The 20887-nt window shown below is 38.5% G+C and overlaps 1 protein-coding gene and 1 pseudogene across 2 annotated transcripts; one reads left to right on the forward strand and one right to left on the reverse strand.

The window, feature by feature from the left end:
- The first annotated feature begins 3966 nt into the window (after positions 1–3966).
- On the forward strand, positions 3967–4908 carry LOC116084584 (olfactory receptor 11H7-like). Its single transcript, XM_031361656.1, has one exon. The coding sequence runs from the start codon at positions 3967–3969 to the stop codon at positions 4906–4908; it is 942 nt and encodes a 313-aa protein (XP_031217516.1).
- A 10048-nt stretch (positions 4909–14956) lies between these two features.
- LOC116084873 lies at positions 14957–16436 on the reverse strand (annotated as a pseudogene). Its single transcript, XR_004116298.1, has one exon. The product of XR_004116298.1 is annotated as a carnitine O-acetyltransferase pseudogene (transcript).
- Positions 16437–20887: the final 4451 nt, after the last annotated feature.

Below are 20887 nucleotides of genomic sequence, written 5' to 3' on the forward strand. Positions count from 1 at the left end.
TGGATAGACCATCTTAATACCTACACCATTTCTTAAATGAATATAACCTGTTTTCTGTGGGCTGAGAAAAAATTTAATCACTCAAGTCAAATAGCTTTGACCATAGCTGGAAGTCTGTATCCAAAAATCGAGCCTACAGTTCATTTCTTGGTGCAGCAGAACTATCAACTCTCAGCTTAGCTACAATGGAGGTAAAATCCTTTGGTGATGTGAGGGTCATTGAAATACAGTCTTATTATAATGAAACCCAATGTTCTAAAATTGTTCTTATTTTGGGCTTGTACCACTGTAAGAGCTAAGATTCTAAACTCTAATAAATACAAACAAACAAAAAGACTTTATATATTCATGTTCATTTAAGAAAATACTAGTAGTGATGTATTATTTTGAAGTATACAGTTAATATGTTTGGAGTTTTTTAAAATTTATATTGAGAAAAATGTATTTTCACTATTGCTGTAGATGAGCATCTACATAAGACTGTTAAATTGATTGTTGTTTTATATCAAGCAACTTTTATAATATTTACTTTTATTGTTATAATATTTTATAAATTTTAAGGAATATGACAAAAAAAGGTATTGTAGGTATTGAAGGGGGGTCTATGGGAGAAGAGGTGGCACAAAAGGGAAACTAGAATGTGATTCAATTCTATTTAATTAAAATAGGTTTTTAAATGTTAACAAATTCAGATAAATTGACATCATGTAACTTTTCTCATAATGCAATAAAGGTTTAAAAAAAAAAGAAATGAGATTTAATTGAACACTCTATCTCATGACACAAAATTATGTACCCTATTAGAGTAAAACAAACTTAAAGAGGCCATGGGATTGTGCACGTTATCTTTAATAATCCCTGTAGAGCAATTTATCAAGATCATTAATGAAACTCCATCACAAGAAGCAAACAGGTCCTCAAGGACAACATGGAAAATAATAAGTTCATTTGTACAGAGAGCTGAGAAATTTTAACAGTTGACAGCACAGGAAATAAATAGGGAGCAACACACAATCTTTACACAGTGAGAAACAGAACACTACAATCATGTAGTGCAAAAGAAGCAGAATTAGTAATGTATGAAATGCTTACGCACAATCTCTATGTTTGATCCAGGAAAGGAGAGAATCTTTGTGGCTTTATACCGACTCAAGGATGACTAGTATCTGGCGGGCATTGCTGTTGTTCTGCACGACAGGTGGGTCTACTTAGCATCTGCCCATTCAATAGGCTCAAAAGGCTATCAATAAATGTCAGTGTGTCTTCTTGCTCAAAACCACAAGAAAAAGAAAATTATTCAGAATATTTAGGTCACTGTGGAATTTGTTTACTCCAAAGTCAATGTGCTAACAGTAACAAAGTCATTCACATGTCTCCCCTCTCAGTGTGGCTAAGGCATCAGGGAAGATGAGCATTTTTGTGATATGTATGCAGAATAGTGACGAAATAGATCTTTCCACTGAAATGGAAACCAATAGGAATTAGTATTGGAGTTACTGTTTTCTTTCTCAGTTATCACTTCATCTATTACACGGCTCATTAAGATCTGGGAATGGGGTGCGTGCTTGCAATCATAGCACTGGAAGGGGAACCAAGGGTTCTTGAGTGTAAGGCCTATATGAGCTATATAGAGAGGCCTTAGAGATAGAGACCCTCTTTTGTGAGGAGAAGCAAAAAGAGGAAGGAAAGGAAAATGAGGAGAAGGAAGAGAAGGTGGTTGTGTGGCAAGATGAAATCACTGTTGATGAAGATTAAAAATTCATATAGAGCTTAGCTTAGTGATAGCCATGTGAGGAAGAGCCTTTTGCATTAACATTGGCAGTTACCTGTGAAGTTTCATCTGCCATCCTCTCCTATGACTTACATTTTATCTGCACATGTTGCTCTGTTGTCTTTAATGTCAACAAACGATCTATAGCTGATATGCATGTGGCTCAGACTTACAGATTTTGATTTGCCGTCAAGATCTATGACCCAGGTTCAGAGTCATTGCTGCTGCTGCTGCTTGACTCCAGGTGAAAGGACTGCTCAGCACCCTGTTGAGGTGCAGTTTCGTATGTGGAAAGGTGCAGAATGTGGAGTGCTGCTGTAGAAAGCTACCGCCTTTCTTGATGTCCTACCAAAATGAGAATCAATATGGGTGGTTTAATTACTAATAATCTTAGTTTTAAAAACTTAAAATCTCTTCATTCTCATGATTCTTCTCTTCGTAGCTTCTTGTCTAAAAATATAGAAGCTATGCTGCTCAATTGGGACCGTTCACTTGGGCTATTATTAAACTACTCTTCCTGTAACAGCTGCACCATCACAAGTAAGATTGTCTTAACAAATATCATTTCAGCAACAGTCTTATTCTATTTTATTATGTTTAATGAATACCATAAGTACTATATATATATACATTTTTATTAAAATTGTATAATATTCTTACTCATCAAAAAATTAAGATTATTTTATTCACCCAGGCATAGTACTCATGACTATATCAACCACTTAGAAGGCTAAGACCAGAAGATGGAGGGTTCAAAATGTTGCCTAGGAGTTTACATAGCAAATTTCAGACCAGTTGATACCATCCATAATAAAACCTTCTTGTTAAAAATTATTGTTAAAGGATCCTGTTTATACACTGAGGCTGCCATCAGGCTCTTTCTCTGTGCTTTGATTCTTTTTCTCTCTTTTTCTTTCTTTTTTTCAGTTTTTGTTTTACTTTATTTTTACAGTATAGGTTGATGAAATCCAGAGCCTTACACATGCTAGGTAAATAATTTACACCTACATCCGAGGTTGATGCTTAAAATTATTTTTTCTTGAAAACTATAACATGAGAGGGAAAAAAAAACAAGAGGATTTGGAAGGAGGATGAATTGAGAAGGGAGAGCTATAGAAGTCTATTAACTGCATGAAATAGTGTCATAATAAAACATTTTATTGTGTTTAACATGTTCTTATAAAGAAGACAAACATATCTTCAATTATTATAATCTGCCAAAAAGGGGGTAAATTTTGGAATAGGAGTAAATTACATTTAGAAATAACTATTTTCATTATTGTGCCCTGTTTTTTAAATATTAGACATATTTAAATGAACTAAGATAGGTCCTGAATAATGAACTTTAAGGAAAATTCTGGAATTAATAAGAAGTGCTTTTAGAGAAAAAAATTCTCATAAATATTCCCATATACTCTCATACATTGTATCTATTTTAATACAATATTAAATGAATAACAAACATGATAAAATGTTAATGTGAAATTAAGCATAGTAAATAATAGCAGCTTTTATTAATAAAAACAAAGATTACTTATAAAATTATGAATGAAACATCTTAATATGAGAATCTTAAAATAAGGAAAAGCAAACTACATAAAATTATTTATGACTATTGACTTTTTTCTGGTAGTATTTAACATAGTAAAAAATAAATTCTCTTAACAAAAACAGCTCCAAAAATTATCAAAATGTCAAATTATATATGACTGAAATTTATATAAATTCTATTGAAAGTAATGGCATACATATCTATACATAGGTGATATCACTTTGGTTGTTTCTGAACAACTTTCACTGAAAACCGAGACAGAAAAACAAAACAAAACATGTTTGTCTTTATTTCAATGTTCTTGTTTTGATTATTTGTAACTGTTTTCCTCGTGCTGAGGATCAAACTCTGGCCCTTATGCTTACAGAGTGGTATATTACTAAAATAACAAAAACTAAAATTAATTGTTTCTCTGTGGCCACAGAAAACTCACAAAATTTCAAATTTATTTTTCAGAAACAAATTAACTTTGGAGCCTAAAGGACATACTCAGAAATAGGATAAGATTTATTTAAGGCTTATTTTAAAATATTCAGTGCATTTTCCTGCATGGGTCAATCTCTTGGTCCAAAAAAAAGCTTCAAGATAACTCATCAACAAAGTGCATCACTATTATCTACCTTCTCCCCACAGTCTGGTGATCATGAATATGTCAGAGGGATCCACAGTGACATATTTTGTCTTATTGGGCTTCCCTGGTCCCTGGAAGATCCAAATCACACTTTTCTCACTGATTCTGCTGGTCTACATGATAACTTTGACGGGAAATACGGCCATCATTTGTGCAGTGAGGTGGAACCAACAACTCCACACCCCTATGTATATGTTCCTGGCAAACTTCTCCTTCCTAGAAATCTGGTATGTGACCTGCACAGTTCCCAACATGCTGGTCAACTTTCTTTCCAAAACTAAGACAATGTCCTTCTCTGGATGCTTTACTCAGTTCTACTTCTTCTTCTCCCTGGGCACAGCTGAATGTTTCTTCCTCTGTGCCATGGCTTATGATCGGTACCTAGCCATCTGCTACCCACTGCACTATCCTTCCATCATGACTAGGAAATTCTGCAGTATTCTTGTGTCCCTCTGTTGGATCATTGGTTTCTCTGGACATTTGATTCCCATTTTCTTCATTTCTCAATTGTCCTTCTGTGGTCCCAATATCATTGATCATTTTCTCTGTGATGTGGACCCACTAATGGTCCTGTCCTGTACCCCTACACCCATCATAAGCCATATATTCTATTCTATAAGTACTCTTTTCATTGTTCTCACCTGTTTGTACATCCTTGGATCCTATACCCTAGTACTCAGAGCTGTTCTTCAGGTTCCTTCTTCAGATGGACGACAAAAGGCCTTCTCAACCTGTGGATCGCACCTGCTGGTAGTGTCCCTGTTCTATGGAACCATAATGGTGATGTATGTGACTCCCAAGTCTAGCAACTCTGTTGCTATGCATAAAATTATCACACTGATATATTCTGTGGTGACACCAGCTTTAAATCCTTTCATCTATAGTCTACGTAACAAGGATATGAAATATGCCCTCCATAATGTTTTCTTTGGGAAGAGGATTTTGCAAAACTAATAAATAGGGTTTTATTACCCAACTATGGGACACGCAATACTTTCAAGAGCACCTTCAAAGATGTGACATATACTCACACAGACAAATACATATATGCATAAAAAATAAAAATGAATCTCAGGGTTTTTTTTTTTAATTTAGGCAAGGCATGCTAGTGTGCGCCTTTAATTCAGTGGTTGAGAACAAAAGCAAGTACATCTATGTGAGTTCAGTATCAAACAGGGATAGATAGTGAAAGCCTGTCTCAAAAGAACAACAAAAATAAATATGTCTAAGATGGAAAGATAGCCACCAGGTGTGGATGAAGCCACCCTGAGTCTAGAAGTTAATCAGTGTATGCTACAAAAGGTAGAGTCAGAGAGGTGACTCAAATACTTTGGGGGAGCCCAGAAGATTGTGAGTGAATCCCAGATATTAGATACTGAGTTAAAATTGCAGAGTTTGGTTTTGCTCTGTTCAGATAGTAACTGTGCCAGCGTTTTCCTTCATGAAGCAAAAAAAGTATTAACTTATTTTTTATTTTTCAGAAGCAGACAATCAAGAAGCTATTTTTTTTAATTTTTTGGTTTTAAAAGAGATTTTGGATTTTTAAAGAGCCTGGATTTTAATGTGTTTCAATTTTGGAAAGACTATAGAACTTTTAAAGTTTGTAAAATGTTTTATATTGGATGTTCATGTTAATTGTGATCTTGTAGATGAATGAGAAAGGAGAAGGTATGACTTAACAGTGACATGTTTATTGTTCAATTGACAAGGGGTATTTGAACTAGCTAGTTTTATGTCAACTTAACACAAGCTAGAATCATCTGAAAGGAGGGAACATTGATTGAGAAATGGTTCTATAAGATCCAGCTATAGGATATTTTCATAATTAGTTATTGATGGGAGAGGTTCGAGCCCACTGTGGGTGGTGCTAGCCCTGGGCTCATGGTTCTGGGTTCTATAAGAAAGCAGGCTGAGCAAGTGGTGATAAGCATGCCAATAAGCTGCACTCCTCCATGGCCTCTATATCAGCTCCTGCCTCCAGGTTCCTGTCCAGTTTGAGTTCCTGCCCTGACTTCCTTTAATGATGAACTATGATATGGAGGTATAAGCCAAATAATCTCATTCTTCCCCCAAATTGCTTCTGGTCATGGTATTTCAGCAGCAACAGTAACTTTACTTAAGACAAGCATCATTCATAGACTCATTAATAGACTATGAATATAACTTCACACGTATTAGTTCATCATACTAACCAGCAGTAGATAAGAGGAACTCAGAATTAGACTGAAACCATAAGTAAGAATACCTTTAGTGAAAGATGTTGAGTGTGTGATTTCCCTAATGAAAGAAGAGTCCATCCAAAGAACCACTGTGGTGATTTGAATGAGACTGTCCTCTAGGCTCAGATGTTTGAACAATCACTTATATGGTTCAACATTGTTCTCCATAGTTTGAAGAATGGCTGTATGGTCTGTGGTTCATAAGCTGTGAGTGAGGAGGAGGAAATTGGCTCTTAGAGCAAAGCATAATTAGTTATTATGAAGAAACAATCAGCCACATTTCCACAACATATAAAGCACCCATAATTACACTCTGTGAAAAGTAACCATTTGACCATCTTGAAAGGAATTCTACCCAGAAGTATTCCTTGGAGAAGTAAAGCAATCCTAAAAAGAGTCTATGCAGAGTAGGTCACCAGAGAAGAGCAATGAAAGAAGCAAGTAGTGGCCAACCAGGAAGGCACTGTCCCTGTCTGAAAAACCCACCTAAGTATGTAAGGGTTAAGAAATGTCTGTATGTATTTGTGCATGTGTGTGTATATGTGATTCTGTGTATGTGTGTTTGTATGTGGCATTGATTTTGAGTGTGCATACCATTGTATGTTAAGAAAAAATAAACATGCAAACATTACTAAACTTATAAGGCAACAGCACCTGGTTATATCACTGTTCCAGCCTAGGAAACATCTTTCTGCCTTCCTTACCACCTTCATCCTAGAATAACCAGAGGCAGCGTAATAAAGTAGGGGAAGAAGAGTATAGGTCAGACAGAAAATAGGTCAATCTTAAGCCAGATTCAATCATCGGGAGAAGTTACAATTTGAATCTAAAAATGAAATTTCTGGCTCTAGATTGTACTGAGCTTCCTAATTTCTAGGTAAGGAAAGTATGTACTAACAGTAAGCAAAGTGATTAAAGTTTTCATAATAGCCAAGATATTAACCATGGGTAGAGTTTTTAGATAGAGCAAGGTAGGGGATAGGGGAGAAGATAAATAAGTTGGCCATTTATATACCTTGTTGTTTTAAATATTGGTTGAAGTCTTTGTACACTTCTTGATCACATTCTCCTAACTACTGAGTTGTGATTGTTACTTATATTTTATATACTACTATGAACATAGTTGAACAAGTGTCCCTGTGGGATGGTGGGGCATATTTTGGATATATGCGCAGGAATGAGATACTTGGGTCTTGAAGTAAAACTATTCCCAGTTTTTGGAAAAACTACCAAATTGATTTCCAAAGTGTTTGTACAAGTTTGAAATCCCAACAGCACTGAAGGAGTATTTCCCCTTGTTCCATATCCTCTCCAGCATGTGCTTTCACTTGAGGTTTTTGTTGTTGGGTATTTTTTGGGTTTTTTTGTTTGTTTGTTTGTTTGTTTTAATTTTTAACAGAGCTTAACAGAGAATTCCCATGAGAGGAATCTCTAATGTCTGAGAAACACTTAAAGAAACGATCAGTATCTTTACTCATCACGGAAATGCAAATCAAAACAACTCGGATTTTACCTTATACCCCGCAGAAGAGCTAAGATCAAAAATTCAAGTTTCCTGTATTTATATGTAAAATTTCCTCAGTTTAGGGAAGTTTTCTTCTATATTATTGTTGAAGATCTGTTCTATGCCATTGACTTGGGTTTTTTTCTCCTTCAACTGTGTGTATACTTCAAAGTTTTGGGTTTCATAGTGTCCAGTGTTTCTTGTGCTTCCTCTCTTGTATTTTTTAGTAAATTTTTCATTTTACTTGCTTATTTGCTCTTGGTCCTCTATTTTGTCTTCAAGACTTGATATTAGTCTTCTGCTTCATTGATTCTTCTTTTAAGACTTTCCTTTGAGTTTTCTGGTTAAGCTATTGAGCTTTTCAGTTTCATCTTCATTTCAGATTGAGTCCCCTTCAAATTCCTTATCTTCTGGCTGGACTTCATTCTCAAGACTTAGCTTGTCTACATCATTTTCATCAGCCTTATTTTAGTGTTATCTTGGGCATCAAATGGGATTTATTCTCAAGATTTTTCTCCTTGATTTCACTGAGGTGGGTGGGTGAGTGGGTGGGTGGGTGGATGGGGGCATGAGCACATAGGTGCACTCTCTTTAACTTCTTTGAATTATTTGAGGAAATTTATGATTGCTCTTTTAACTTCTGTGCTCTGGAGTTCATCTAGATAGTTCTTATTGGGAAGCGTTTCTACAGGACTGGTTGGTTTGGAGAGTATATACTGTGACCAAACCAGCTCAGTCAGTCAACCAGGTCTCAGGGGAGGGAGCAAGGGTTGAAAAGAAAAAGACAATTAAACAACATTATAACATGACTCTAGCCAGTGCTGAGGCTTGAGCAGGTTTATTTTTTGCCCAGTCTACTTTTATACCATTTAAAGTACATCAAATAATAAGGCCAGTTCTAGGTCAAGGAACAAACAAAGCAATAAACAAAGTCCCATGATTACTGATATGGGTTTATCAGGATGCCACACATTCCTTGGCTGAGCTTACCTTGAGCTTTGTATTTACCCAAATGTAAATATTCTTATCTGAGTCTACCTCCTGAGTCCTAGCCGAAAGTCAAATTCCTCCAAGGTGGCCCAAAAGCTCTCCACAACTCCCCCTTTTTATTTCATAAACACGACTACACCTGTCTTAGATTGTTCCGACAAGAATGCCTCCCTTACATGTCATGGAATATGTATTATCTGTCCTAGGTTGGTAAGGCTCTGTGGAGAATCTTACCCATCATTGACTGCCAACCTGTTAAATTAATAACTCTGTCTGGCGATCCATTTTTATTTTCAAGCCATGTATTTTGGCTGCCAACATATTACAGTTGTTGAAGGCAAGTTTTATCACAATGGGCAAAAATAAAAAGTATTCCCATAACAAGAAGGGCTAGCATGATCAAACTATATATGTCATTCTTTTTTTGTTTTTTTTCTTTTTGTGCCCATGGTGCTCTTCCTCATCCTCTGGCTCTTACATTCTTTCTGCCTCTTCTGTGTTGTTCTCTTAACCTTGGGTGGGGATTGACATAGATGACCCACTTTGAGCCTGGCACTCAGCAATTACTGGTTCTTTTTTTTTTTTTTAAGATTTATTTTATTTATTTTATGTGTATGATTACACAGTAGCTGTACAGATGGCCATGAGCCATCATGTGTGTGGCTGCTGGGAATTGAACTCAGGACCTCTGCAGCCCCGCTCAGCCCCACTCTCTCCGGTCCCGCTTGCTGCAAGCCTAATTCACTGTAGATGTCTTTAGACGCACCAGAAGAGGGTGTCAGATCTCATTATGGGTGGTTGTGAGCCACCATGTGGTTGTTGGGATCCAAACTCAGGACCTTTGGAAGAGCAGTCAGTGCTCTTACTTGCTGAGCCATCTCACTAACCCCTATATATGCCATTCTTGAAGCTTGACCAAGATGGAAACACTGACCTCAGGCCATGAATAATTTTATCAGCAGTTTCTGCAGTATCAAAGCTCAGTGGAACAACATTCTTTAAATTCATAATCTTGGTATGTGAAGTTAAAACATCCAGAGAGGTATTAGAATTATGCCAAACACCCTGTATGTGTCTTTGAAGGTTTTCCGAATTACAGTGGCTATCATTATAAATTTTAGAAGTGACACAAATCCATTGGTATTTAGCATGATACTCAAGATGGCTTCTTACTCTTGAACTCTGAACCTCCTCTCCAATAATTTGAATAGTATCATAAAAAGCATCAATTCCTTGTTTCAAATGCCTAACTAAATCCTTTGAGTACTCAGAGCATCCGTAACATTTTTTGTTTTGTTTTTTTCGAGACAGGGTTTCTCTGTGTAGCCTTGGCTGTCCTGGAACTCATTCTGTAGACCAGGCTGGGCTTGAACTCAGAAATCCACCTGCCTCTCTCTACCTCCCAAGTGCTAGGATTAAAGGCATGCACCACCACCGCCAGGCAACATTTTTTGCTAAATGATTGCCAAAAGTAGGTGTTTTAACTTCTTGGTGTCAAAGCAATTGCAGAAGCAGTGATACTAGCTATTAATGTAATCAGAGCTTCTATAGCAAGCAATAATCAAGCCAAATATCCTCTGGCTTCTGCTTAAAGCCTGATTCCCTTCTTCCAGTATCTGCAAGGTTTTTTCAGAATACCTGTCATACTCACAGGCAAAAAAACAAAAGTTGGTTGGTAGACCACCATAACAGGCATGCCAGGTTTCAACACATAACACAATTAGAAAGGGTAGGATCAATACAACTTACATTAAATACTGTAGAAGAAAGAAAAGTAATTTTAACATGGCCAAATTAATAAAAGATTAGAAATACATGCACTAATACTTGTTCAAAGTCTAGATCCTATCCCAATTTTATCCACTGCAAATGTAACTTCATGCAAGGCAGTTGTCAGTTTTCAAATATGTCTCTGAAATGTCAAGAACCAGCCTTCCAAATGAAGATTGTGATTTCCTTTTTTCCAATATTGGCGTGATTTCTAGAACAACTGTTCACATTAAAGGGAAGAGAAGGATCATTATAACAACTTCTCTATTTGATTAATTTGTTTAAGTCAGTTTCCACAGGTTCCATGTTCTCTGTCCCACAAGGTCTAAAAGCTTGAACGAAGGCAGCTTGTCCAATCTGGGATCTAGGCAAGCAAAGGTGGGTCAAGAACATGTCTAATACAGCATCCCTGTCACCATTGTCAAGGAAGGCACTCAGCAAATTCACAGTCAGCATTATTCTTTGTCCCAGCATCAGCATGTCTCACTAATCATTCTGGAAGCCACCATATTTCTTCAGCATCCTGCAGAAAAAAAAAAAAAAACCACAAACATGCCCCATATTAATACCGGATCAGGATCATGCCATATGCCGGTAAGTGGATCCTTTCATCTCTCCTAGACATAAGTATACCAACTTTTAGGGGGCTGTAGACACTCATCAGAGAGTTCCTTAGTATCTTTACAATTTGACGTGTTATCTAGAAATAACAAATTATTATCTCAATCTACTATTATTTTGATAATATAAAGAATGAGATTGTTTGACCAGATGTTCTGTGTAAGGCCTAAAATATGCCAATTGAAACTGCCTTTTTTAAAAAAAAAAAAAATGAGTTGAGACTAAATCAAGGGGGGTGGGGAGTGACTGGGACCAGCGGGACCCAGGAACGCTGAAACTCTGCCAGACCAGTGGCACGGGTTCCTTCCAGTCTGTCTGGGCCAGTGCCCTGAGCAGACCTTGGGTACAAACTTGGCAGCCAGCACCACAACTCACAGAGGAAGCTCCACTCCCAGGTACTCTAACATGCTCAAGATCCCAGGAGTTTGGTAACAACAGGATCTCAGGGTCCCAGAGGCAGCTTGACTCCCACAAGCTCTGACACACCCAGAATCTCAGGATCACAGGATCCCAGAATCAAAGGATCACAGAGACAGCTGGACTCTGAGGAGTTCTGACACAACCAGGATCACAGGAAGGACAGGCTCCAGTCAGATATAGCTAGGGCAGGTAGCACTACAGATAACCAGATGGCTTGGGACAAGCATAAGAACATAAGCAACACAAACCAAGGTTACTTAGCATCATCAGAACCCAATTCTCCCACCATAGTAAGTCCTAGACACACCATTACACTGGAAAAGCAAGATTCGGATCTAAAAATCACTTCTCATGATGATGATACAGGACTTTAAGAAGGATATAAATAACTCCCTTAAAGAAATATAGGAGAATGCAAGTAAACAGCTAGAAGCCCTTAAAGAGGAAACACAAAAATCCCTTAAAGAACTACAGGAAAACACAATCAAACAGGCAAAGGAAATGAACAAAACCATCCAGGATCTAAAAATGCAATAAAAACAATAAAGAAATCACAAAAGGAGAGAACTCCAGAGATAGAACACCTAGGAAAGAGATCAGGAGTCATAGATGTAAGCAACACTAACAGAATATAAGAGATAGAAGAGAGAATCTCAGGTGCAGAAGATACCATAGAAAACATTGACACAACAGTCAAAGAAAATATAAAAAGCAAAAAGCTCCTAACCCAAAACATCCATGAAATCTAGAACAAAATGAGAAGACCAAACCTAAGGATAATAGGTATAGAAGGGAGGGAAGATTTCCAACTTAAAGGGCCAATAAATATCTTCAACAAAATTATAGAAGAAAACTTCCCTAACCTAGAGAAAGAGATGCCCATGAACATACAAGAAGCCTACAGAACTCCAAATAGACTGGACCAGAAAAGAAATTCCTCCCATCACATAATAATCAAAACACCAAATGCCCTAAACAAAGAAAGAATTTTAAAAGCAGTAAGGGGGAAAGGTCATGTAACATATAAAGGCAGGCCTATCAGAATTACACCAGACTTCTCACTAAAGACTATGAAAGCTAGAAGATCCTGGGCAGATGTCATACAGACCCTACAAGAACACAAATGCCAGCCCAGGCTACTATACCCAGCAAAACTCTCAATTACCATAGATGGAGAAAGCAAGATATTCCATGACAAAATGAAGTTTACACAATATCTTTCCACAAATCCAGCCTTACAAAGGATAGTAGATGGAAAAACACCAACACAAGGAGAAAAACTACACCCTAGAAAAAGCAAGAATGTAATCTTTCAACAAACCCTCACAAACATAATTCCACCTCTAACAACAAAAATAACATGAAGTAACAATCACTTTTCCTTAATAGCTCTTAATAAAGAAATTAATATTACCAACATATTCTAGTTGATTGAAATTCAAAAATATGAGGAATTAGAAATTTGCTGGCTGTCATCCAGAGGTCTCTCTAAATTGGTAATTGAAGAAATAGGTCCAATAGTGTACAATACACACTTTCCGCTTGTTTGTATGTGACAGTATCTTGCTGTGTACCACGTAATGGTCTTGAAATCATGCTTCTCCTATCTCAGTCTCTCTATTAGTAGAATTGTTTATTTGATGTTTTTACACTATACTATGTGGTTTTCAGAACAGCTTATATATTTCAAAATTATTTATATAACCAAAAGAAACATAGACAATTTGGGAGGTGGCTGGTAAAAGAATAACAAAGAGTGAGACTGAATGTTTTGCTTGATACCTATAATTATTGTATCAGTTTTGAAGAAGAGGACCTTATAAGTTACTCTTTCTCTGAGATGAATGCTTTTCGAAATCATCACAGCCAATGAACCAGAATCTTACCCTCACCTAATGTCTGCGCTACCCTCCAAGCAGAACCATTGTTCATTGAAACAGTTGATGAATGACCTCATAGATAGACCGTCTCAATGCACACACTATTTCTTAAATGAATGTAACCTGTTCCCTGTAGGCTGAGAATGAAGACAATCACTCAAGTCAAATATCTTTGATCATAGCAGGAAGTCTGTATTCAAATAATTGTGCCTACAATTCATTCCTTGGCACAGCAGAACTGTTAACTCTAAGCTTAGCTACTATGGAGATAAAATCCTTTGGTGGTATGAGGGACATTGAAGTACAGCCTTATTACAATGAACTTCAATGTCTAAAATATGTTCTCATTTTGGGTTTGTACCACAGTAAGAGCTAAGATTTTAAGCTCTACTAAAAACAAAACAAAGACTTTATCTATTTATGTTCACTAATAACATGTCCATCATTTTTAAGATTGGTATAAATATATACATATATATATTGTGTTGAATATAATAAAAAATAAATAAATAAGCCGGGCAGTGGTGGCGCACACTTTTAATCCCAGCACTTGGGAGGCAGAGGCAGGCGGATTTCTGAGTTCGAGGCCAGCCTGGTCTACAGAGTGAGTTCCAGGACAGCCAAGGCTACACAGAGAAACCCTGTCTCGAAAAACCAAAAAAAAAATAATAATAATAATAAATAAATAAATAAATAAATAAATTTTAAAAAAAAGAAAAAAGGACTAAATCAAGGGGTGGACAACCAGCAGATAAAGTATCCATCTTTTCTTTTGAAAATGAAACACAGAGCAACAATCAAGCACAAACCACAGACATAAACTGACAGACAAGGACAGATTGGAGTGCCAAGGACAGACAATAGACAGAGAGGGAAAAGAACTAGATGTGCCAAAGGGATGAGATATCCTACCTAAGAGATGCAGAGCCAGAACTAAGCATTCCCCAGTAGGATCCAGAGAGGAAGCAGGACATCTCCCAACCTCTTCCTGTCCCTAGGAGAGCTCTGAAACAGCTTACATTCATTTTCCTTCTCTTTCGCCAAAGCATCCCCATTCTCTCTCTCAAGTCTAGAGGCTAAACTATCAGGGTCCAAAGACTAAAATCATCTATGACAATTTTCTTCACTCCTCTAGATTTTAGCATTACTCTAAACACATACACAAAAAGCATTCTACCATTACCTTGCCCCTTTTTGCAGGGTTTATTCACCACTGACCCAAATTTTCCTTTGCACACGTTCCTTTTCCAGCAGTGTCCTTCACTGTATCCCCCTTACTTGAGCTCCAACATTGAGGCACCATCTGACCAAGGCAGCTCAGTCAGTCAACAGGGCCTCAAGGGAGGGAGCAAGGGTTGAAAAGAAAAAGACAATTAAACAACATTATAACATGACTCCAGCCAGTGATGAGGCTGAAGCAGGTTTATTTTTTTCCCAGTCTGCTTTTATATCATTTTAAGTATATGCAAATAATAGACCAGTTCTAGGTCAAGGAACAAACAAGACAATAAACAAAGTCCCGTGGTAACTGTTTCTATCAGCTTATCAGGATGGCCAAGATAAAAGGAATGCCACCTTATGCCATTTTTTTTTCAACTTCCCCAGCACTCCTTTCCTTTATTGATCACCTGGCATAATCACATTATGCCACTATGACTGCAGCAAGAATCATGCTGAATGGAAGCAAGAAGTCTTGGGCTCAAGAGTAACCAGAGTGTGGCAGCTGGGAGAAGGCACCTTGAGGTGGGGCGGTGGAGGCTGTCCTCAGATATCCCTTTGGTTACAAAGACTTAACCCTTAACTATGGGGAGGCTGAGAACCCCTCATCAATAGATAATCCTCTGACTCCTGGTCCTTGGGCATTTACCAATGAAGACAAATTTTGGCCTGGCTGTGGAGATGAAAGAGATTGGCCAGGGCTAAGGAAAAGGACTCTTTCCAGCCCCTGCTGTGAGAAGGGACCGGCTGGCCTGGTTTGCTTCCCCATGGTTCAAGGAGGTGGAGGATACATTGGGGATCTGGGCCTTAGTCTTGTTCAGCCTCTGGACTCAGCCATGGACTATGGCAGGTGCTGAGAACAGGCCTAGAAGGCACTTGCCGTGGACCTTGGGGCCTTCCTAGAGAATGCTTTTCTGGCTCAAACTGGAGGGCACTGGAGCCCAGGAAGTGAGCCATGGCAGGTGTCCATTCCAAAGTGGGTTGGCTGTGGAACCGGCAGGTCTGGGCTCAGAGGTTAGCTCTGGGGTGGTTCTGAAGTAGGGTTTGCATGTCCAGCAGAGCTTTCTTCAACTGGTGAGCCATTCGGGCAGTGTTGGTCTCAGCACAGCTGTTTTGTAGGCTGACACGGAAAAGTTGATATGGGCCTCTGTGGGGTTATAGCAGATGCCATAACCATCTGGGACCACAGGTCCGAAGAACATGACACTGTCTTGGCAGGGACCTGGCTGGTGAAAAGGTTGAAATGCATGGCAATGGTGTAGGAGGTGTCCATGAAGATGCCAGGCATGCTCACCAGGTCCTCGATGGCTTGCAGCTTCAGACCCAGCAGGTGCCGGTCAAAGGCCTCCCCTCGGATAGCTCGGTCAGTGTAGGCTAGGTGGGCTTGCACAGCCTTCCGAAGCAGCTCCACCTTCTGGTGCTCCGGCACTTTGGAGTCATCCATGCCTTTGACAAAGGCCAGCGAGTCTATGGAGGCTGAGCAGATGGTGTCAGTGCGGTCCAGGTGAAACATGCGCAGAGAGGCACTTTCATATGTGGCACACGCCTGCCCATAGATCCTGTAGTATGCCAGCTTCAGGGCTATCTGGATGAAGGCATCAGGGCTTAGCTTCTCTGACTTGGAAAAGTCCTTTCCAAAGTGATGGAATACCAGCATCATGATGTCCAGGTCCTGGATCATGATGCTAATGTTCTGTTTGACCTTCTCTATGTCGTTCTTGATCTCAGGTGTGACGTTAAACCGCAGCTTCTTAGTCATTGGCAAGGGCACCATGGGAGACCGCACAAGCTCAGGCTTTTTTGTATACTCCATGGCATGGTCCACAAGAGCAACGATGGGGGGCCCTTCCGCAGTCGAATGCCAATGTCGACTGAGTTGACCTTGAGTTTTGTATTAGCCCAAATGTAAATATGCCACGGACTGGGGTTTCTTACTGGGTCCCTTGTACCGTGACGATGGGTTCTGGCCAGGTGTGCATGGGATTCTGCTGGGACAAACAGACTCAACACAAGTAGAGTGGGATCTGAGTGTATTTCTCAAAAATGGCATGAGGCTTTTACAATCATTGCAAAAGAGAGATGAAAAATCTGGCAGCTCAGTAGTCGAGGTACTGGATCTAAAACATCAGCCATCTCCTCTGAACTGCTGCAGCACCCCCGGGCTCCGAGCACGCTCGAGCTGCATGGGCCCTGCCAGGGTCCGGGGGAGGTGGGGGGGGAGGGCTGCGGGTGCGCCAGCCAGGAGGGTAGAAGCTCAAATCTCGAATCCTCAATGCTGAACGCTCGAATCTTGAATCTCAACTGGTGCTGCACAACCCCCACCCCCGGCCCAAGTGCTCTGGGTCCCGGGGGCTACAGACTGCATGAATCTAAGTCCTACTCCGCCTAAGATCTGGTTCTAGTCCGAGTGCGACCGAGTCCGAAGGCTGAAGGCCACATTGCTGAATCTAGAATGCTGAATGCTGCAGACTGTCTCTCACGGCTCAAGGTCCCGCCCATCCTAGGTAAAACGCCCACTATGCTAATCTTTTGGGCTAGTAGAGACAGGTCTCTTGCTAATTCCTAGGAGTAATTCAGCTGTAGTACTGAGAATGAGGATTTTACTTGACCTTGTCCTGGGATAAGCCTTCCATTCTATAAACTTCAATGCCCTACCCACAATGCCGGAGGCAATTAGTCTGGGTGGGTAAATTCCAAACCAGGGTTTGAAATTTTGGATCTAAGATGTTGGAACTTTAGTGAAGGTCAGAGAGCAATGTCTGATTTTGTCCAGCTGTAAATAAATCATATTTTAGTGGGCACCTAGCACATGAGTGAGTACAAGGACATATCTGGGCTACCTCTGAGTTAAGGGTGCCAGGCGACAATGTGGGGGCAGGAGACTGACTTTCCTTGAAGTTTTCGCCTCAAACTGCTGTCATGAAAAGTGTGCGTGGCATAAATATTCTTATCTGAGCCTATTTCCTGAGTCCTAGCCCAAAGTCAAATCCTGCCAAATTCCTACGAAGTGTTTCCTATGATGATATCTGGGCATATGGACTTCCTTTGTTCTGAGTTTGTTTTGGATGGAGCAAGGTGAGGGAGAAGATATATAAATTGGCCATTTATATATCTTCTTGTTTTAAACATTGAAGTATTTGTATACTTCTTGATTACATAATCATCTAATTACTGAGCTGTGATAGTTACTTAGATTCTAGATACATATATATATATGTCTCTGTAAAACATATGTAGAGTGTGGGGATTCTTTATTTCAGCATGTCTTGTGGGCATGAGTTAGGTCTAGAGGTTGCAAATAGTTTGTGTACAATGAACTCAGTTGACCAGAGAAGGCTGAGCTATTATACAGAATGTGCTTCCTGTTTTAAGCTAAGAATGTGTGGGTAGAAAGGCCTGAGTGGAAAGCTTATAAATGATATAGGAGAGTCCTGTGGTTTGCTAGACAGGTAGCTAGAATACTGGTCTGAGCCCTTAGATGCTCCTCTGTAGTGAAGGCTGGAAAAGCCAAACTAGATTGTTGCAGGAATTGTTGGACCCAGGCTATATCTAGTAGATTGAGGAAAAGGTGTGGTTGAGGAGATCAGGTGTACTCAACATGTTAGACCCTGAATGAGGACATGGGCAGTCTGGGCATGCAGTTTGGTATTGGAGTTGACCCAAAGGATTCTACTGAGTAGATGCAAGTAGGGTAAGTCCTGACAGCACAGATGATGGCTGTGGAGCAAAGGGAGATGACAGGGCATGGATATGGGATGTGCTGCAAAATATTTTTAGGAATATTGGTTTTGAATCTTCTTTGAGAGTCTAGTAGAAATCTGTAATGAACCTACCTGGGCCTGGGTTTTCTTTGGTTTTGCTGCTGTTGCTGCTGCTGCTGGCTGAGAGACTTCATTAGAGCTTTTTTTCTCTAGGAATTATAGGTCTGTTTAAATTACTTTTCTGATCTTCACTTAACTCTGATAGATAATGTATATCAAGAAATTCATCCATATCTTATAGGTTTTTCAATTTGGTTGAATAGAGATTTTTAGATTATATCCTTACAATTTCCTGAATTTCCTGTTTGTTATGATAGCCTTGTTTTAATCTATCATTTATTAATATTTCATCTATGCCTTCTAGTTAATTTGTATGAGGACTTATCAATCTTATTGATTTTCTCAAAGAATCGACTCTTTATTTCACTGACTTCTTGCTTTGCTTGTGTTTGTTTGTATTTTGTTTATGCCTCTCCTGAGTTTGGTTAGTTTTTGACTATCCACATCTTTTGCCTGTTGTTCCTTTTTTCCCTAGAGCTTTCAAGTGTGTCATTAAGTTGATAGTGTGAGATCTCTGCAGTTTCTTGATGTGAATATTATTCTTATGAACTTACCTCTTAAAACTACCTTAAATGTGTCCCATAAGTTTGATAGTGTGTTTTCATTGTCATTGAATTCTAAAAGTTTTTAAATTTCTTTCTTAATTTCTATTTTGACACAGTTTTTCATTCAGTAGAGAGTTGTTTACTTTCTATGAGTTTTTATGCTTTCTGTTATCTCTGTTGTTGATAATATCCAGCTTTAAGCTGTCAGGTTCAGATAGGATGCAGGGTATTATTTCAATTTTCTTGTTTCTTTAAAGACTTGCTTTGTCTCATAGAGATATATGTGGACAATTTTTGAGAATGTTCCATGAGCTGCTAGGAAGGAGGTTCATTCTTTTGTGTTTAGGTGAAATGGTCTGTAAATATCTGCTAGGTCCATTTGAAGTGTGATGGTTCTTACTTCCAGCATTTACCTACTTAATTTTTGTCTGGATGACATATATATTGGTGAGAGTAGGGTATTGAAGTCACCCACTATCACTATGTGAGGATCAATATGTGGTTTTCGCTGTACTCATGTTTATTTTATGAACTTGGATACTCTTTTGTTTGGTACATAAATGTTTAGATTACAATAACCTCTTGATGTTTTTCCCCCTTCATTGAGTATACAGTGTGCTTCTCTATCTCTTCTGATTAGTTGGTTTGAAGTTTATTTTGTCAGATATTAAAATGGCTACACTAGCTTGCTTCTTGGAGTCATTTGCATACAATATGTTATCCCATCCTTTCACCCTAAGGTGATAGCTGTCTTTGATGTTAAGTTAAAGTGTGTTTCTTGGCTACAGCAAAATGACACATCTGTTTTTTAACCCAGTTGTTAGTCTGTAGTTTTATTGGGGAATTGGGACCATTAATATTTAGAGTTATCAATGAGCAGTGTTTTTTGATTCCTGTTATTTTGTTATGCTGTGGGTTTCCCCATACCCTTGATTCACTAATCTCAGATTATTTATTATTTATTGTGTTTTCTTGGGTTAATAACTTCTTGCAGTTAAAGTTTTCCCTCTAGTGCCTTCTATAGAACTAAATTTATAAATAGATATTGTTTAAACTTGGTTTTATCATGGAATGTCTTATTTTCTGCTTGTATGATGACTGAAAGTTTTGCTGGATATAGTAGTCTGGGCCAGCATCTGTAGTCTTTTAAAGTTTGTAGTATATCTGTCCAGGCCCTTTTGGCCTTTAGTCTCCATTGAAAAGTCAGGGATTATTCTAATAGGTCTACCTTCATATAATACATAATGTTCTTTCTTTGTTTTGTACATTTAGTGTTTTGGTTACTGTGTGTCATGGGGAATTTCTTTTCTGTTCCAGCCTGTTTGGTGCTCTGTATGCATCTTGTACCTTGCCAGGCATCTCCTTCTTTAGGTTAGGAACATTTTCTTCTGATTTTGTTTAAATATTTTCTATGCTTTGATCTAGGCTTCTTCTCTCCTTCTAATCCTATCATTTATAAATTTGGTCTTTTCCCAGAGACGTACCAGATGTTTTATGCTTACGTTTTTCTAAATTTACCATTTGCTTTGATTGACATGATCATTCTCTCTACCTTGGGTTCAATGCCTAGATTCTCCTTTCAATCATTTGTACTTTGTTGTTGAGGTTTACCTCTGAAGCTTTTGTTTAACTTCCTAAGTTTTCTATTAACAGTTTTATTTTAGTTTGGGTTTTCTTTAGTGATTCTATTTCTATTTTACGTCTTGAAGTGTTTTTATTATTTCATTACATTGTGTGTATTTTTACAGATTTCAGTAAGGAATATATTCATATCCTTTTTAAGGTCCTTGAGCATATAGATAATTGCAGTTTTGGTGACCTTGTCTGATGCTTATTATATTGGATTTCTAAAAACCTACTTATCATATTAGGTATAATGTCTTAGCTGTTTATGTGTGATGTCCTATGGTATGTTTGTGTGTGTGTGTGTGCGCGCGCGCGCGTG

This window comes from Mastomys coucha, unplaced genomic scaffold (assembly GCF_008632895.1).
Source record: "Mastomys coucha isolate ucsf_1 unplaced genomic scaffold, UCSF_Mcou_1 pScaffold9, whole genome shotgun sequence".
NCBI lineage: Eukaryota > Metazoa > Chordata > Mammalia > Rodentia > Muridae > Mastomys > Mastomys coucha.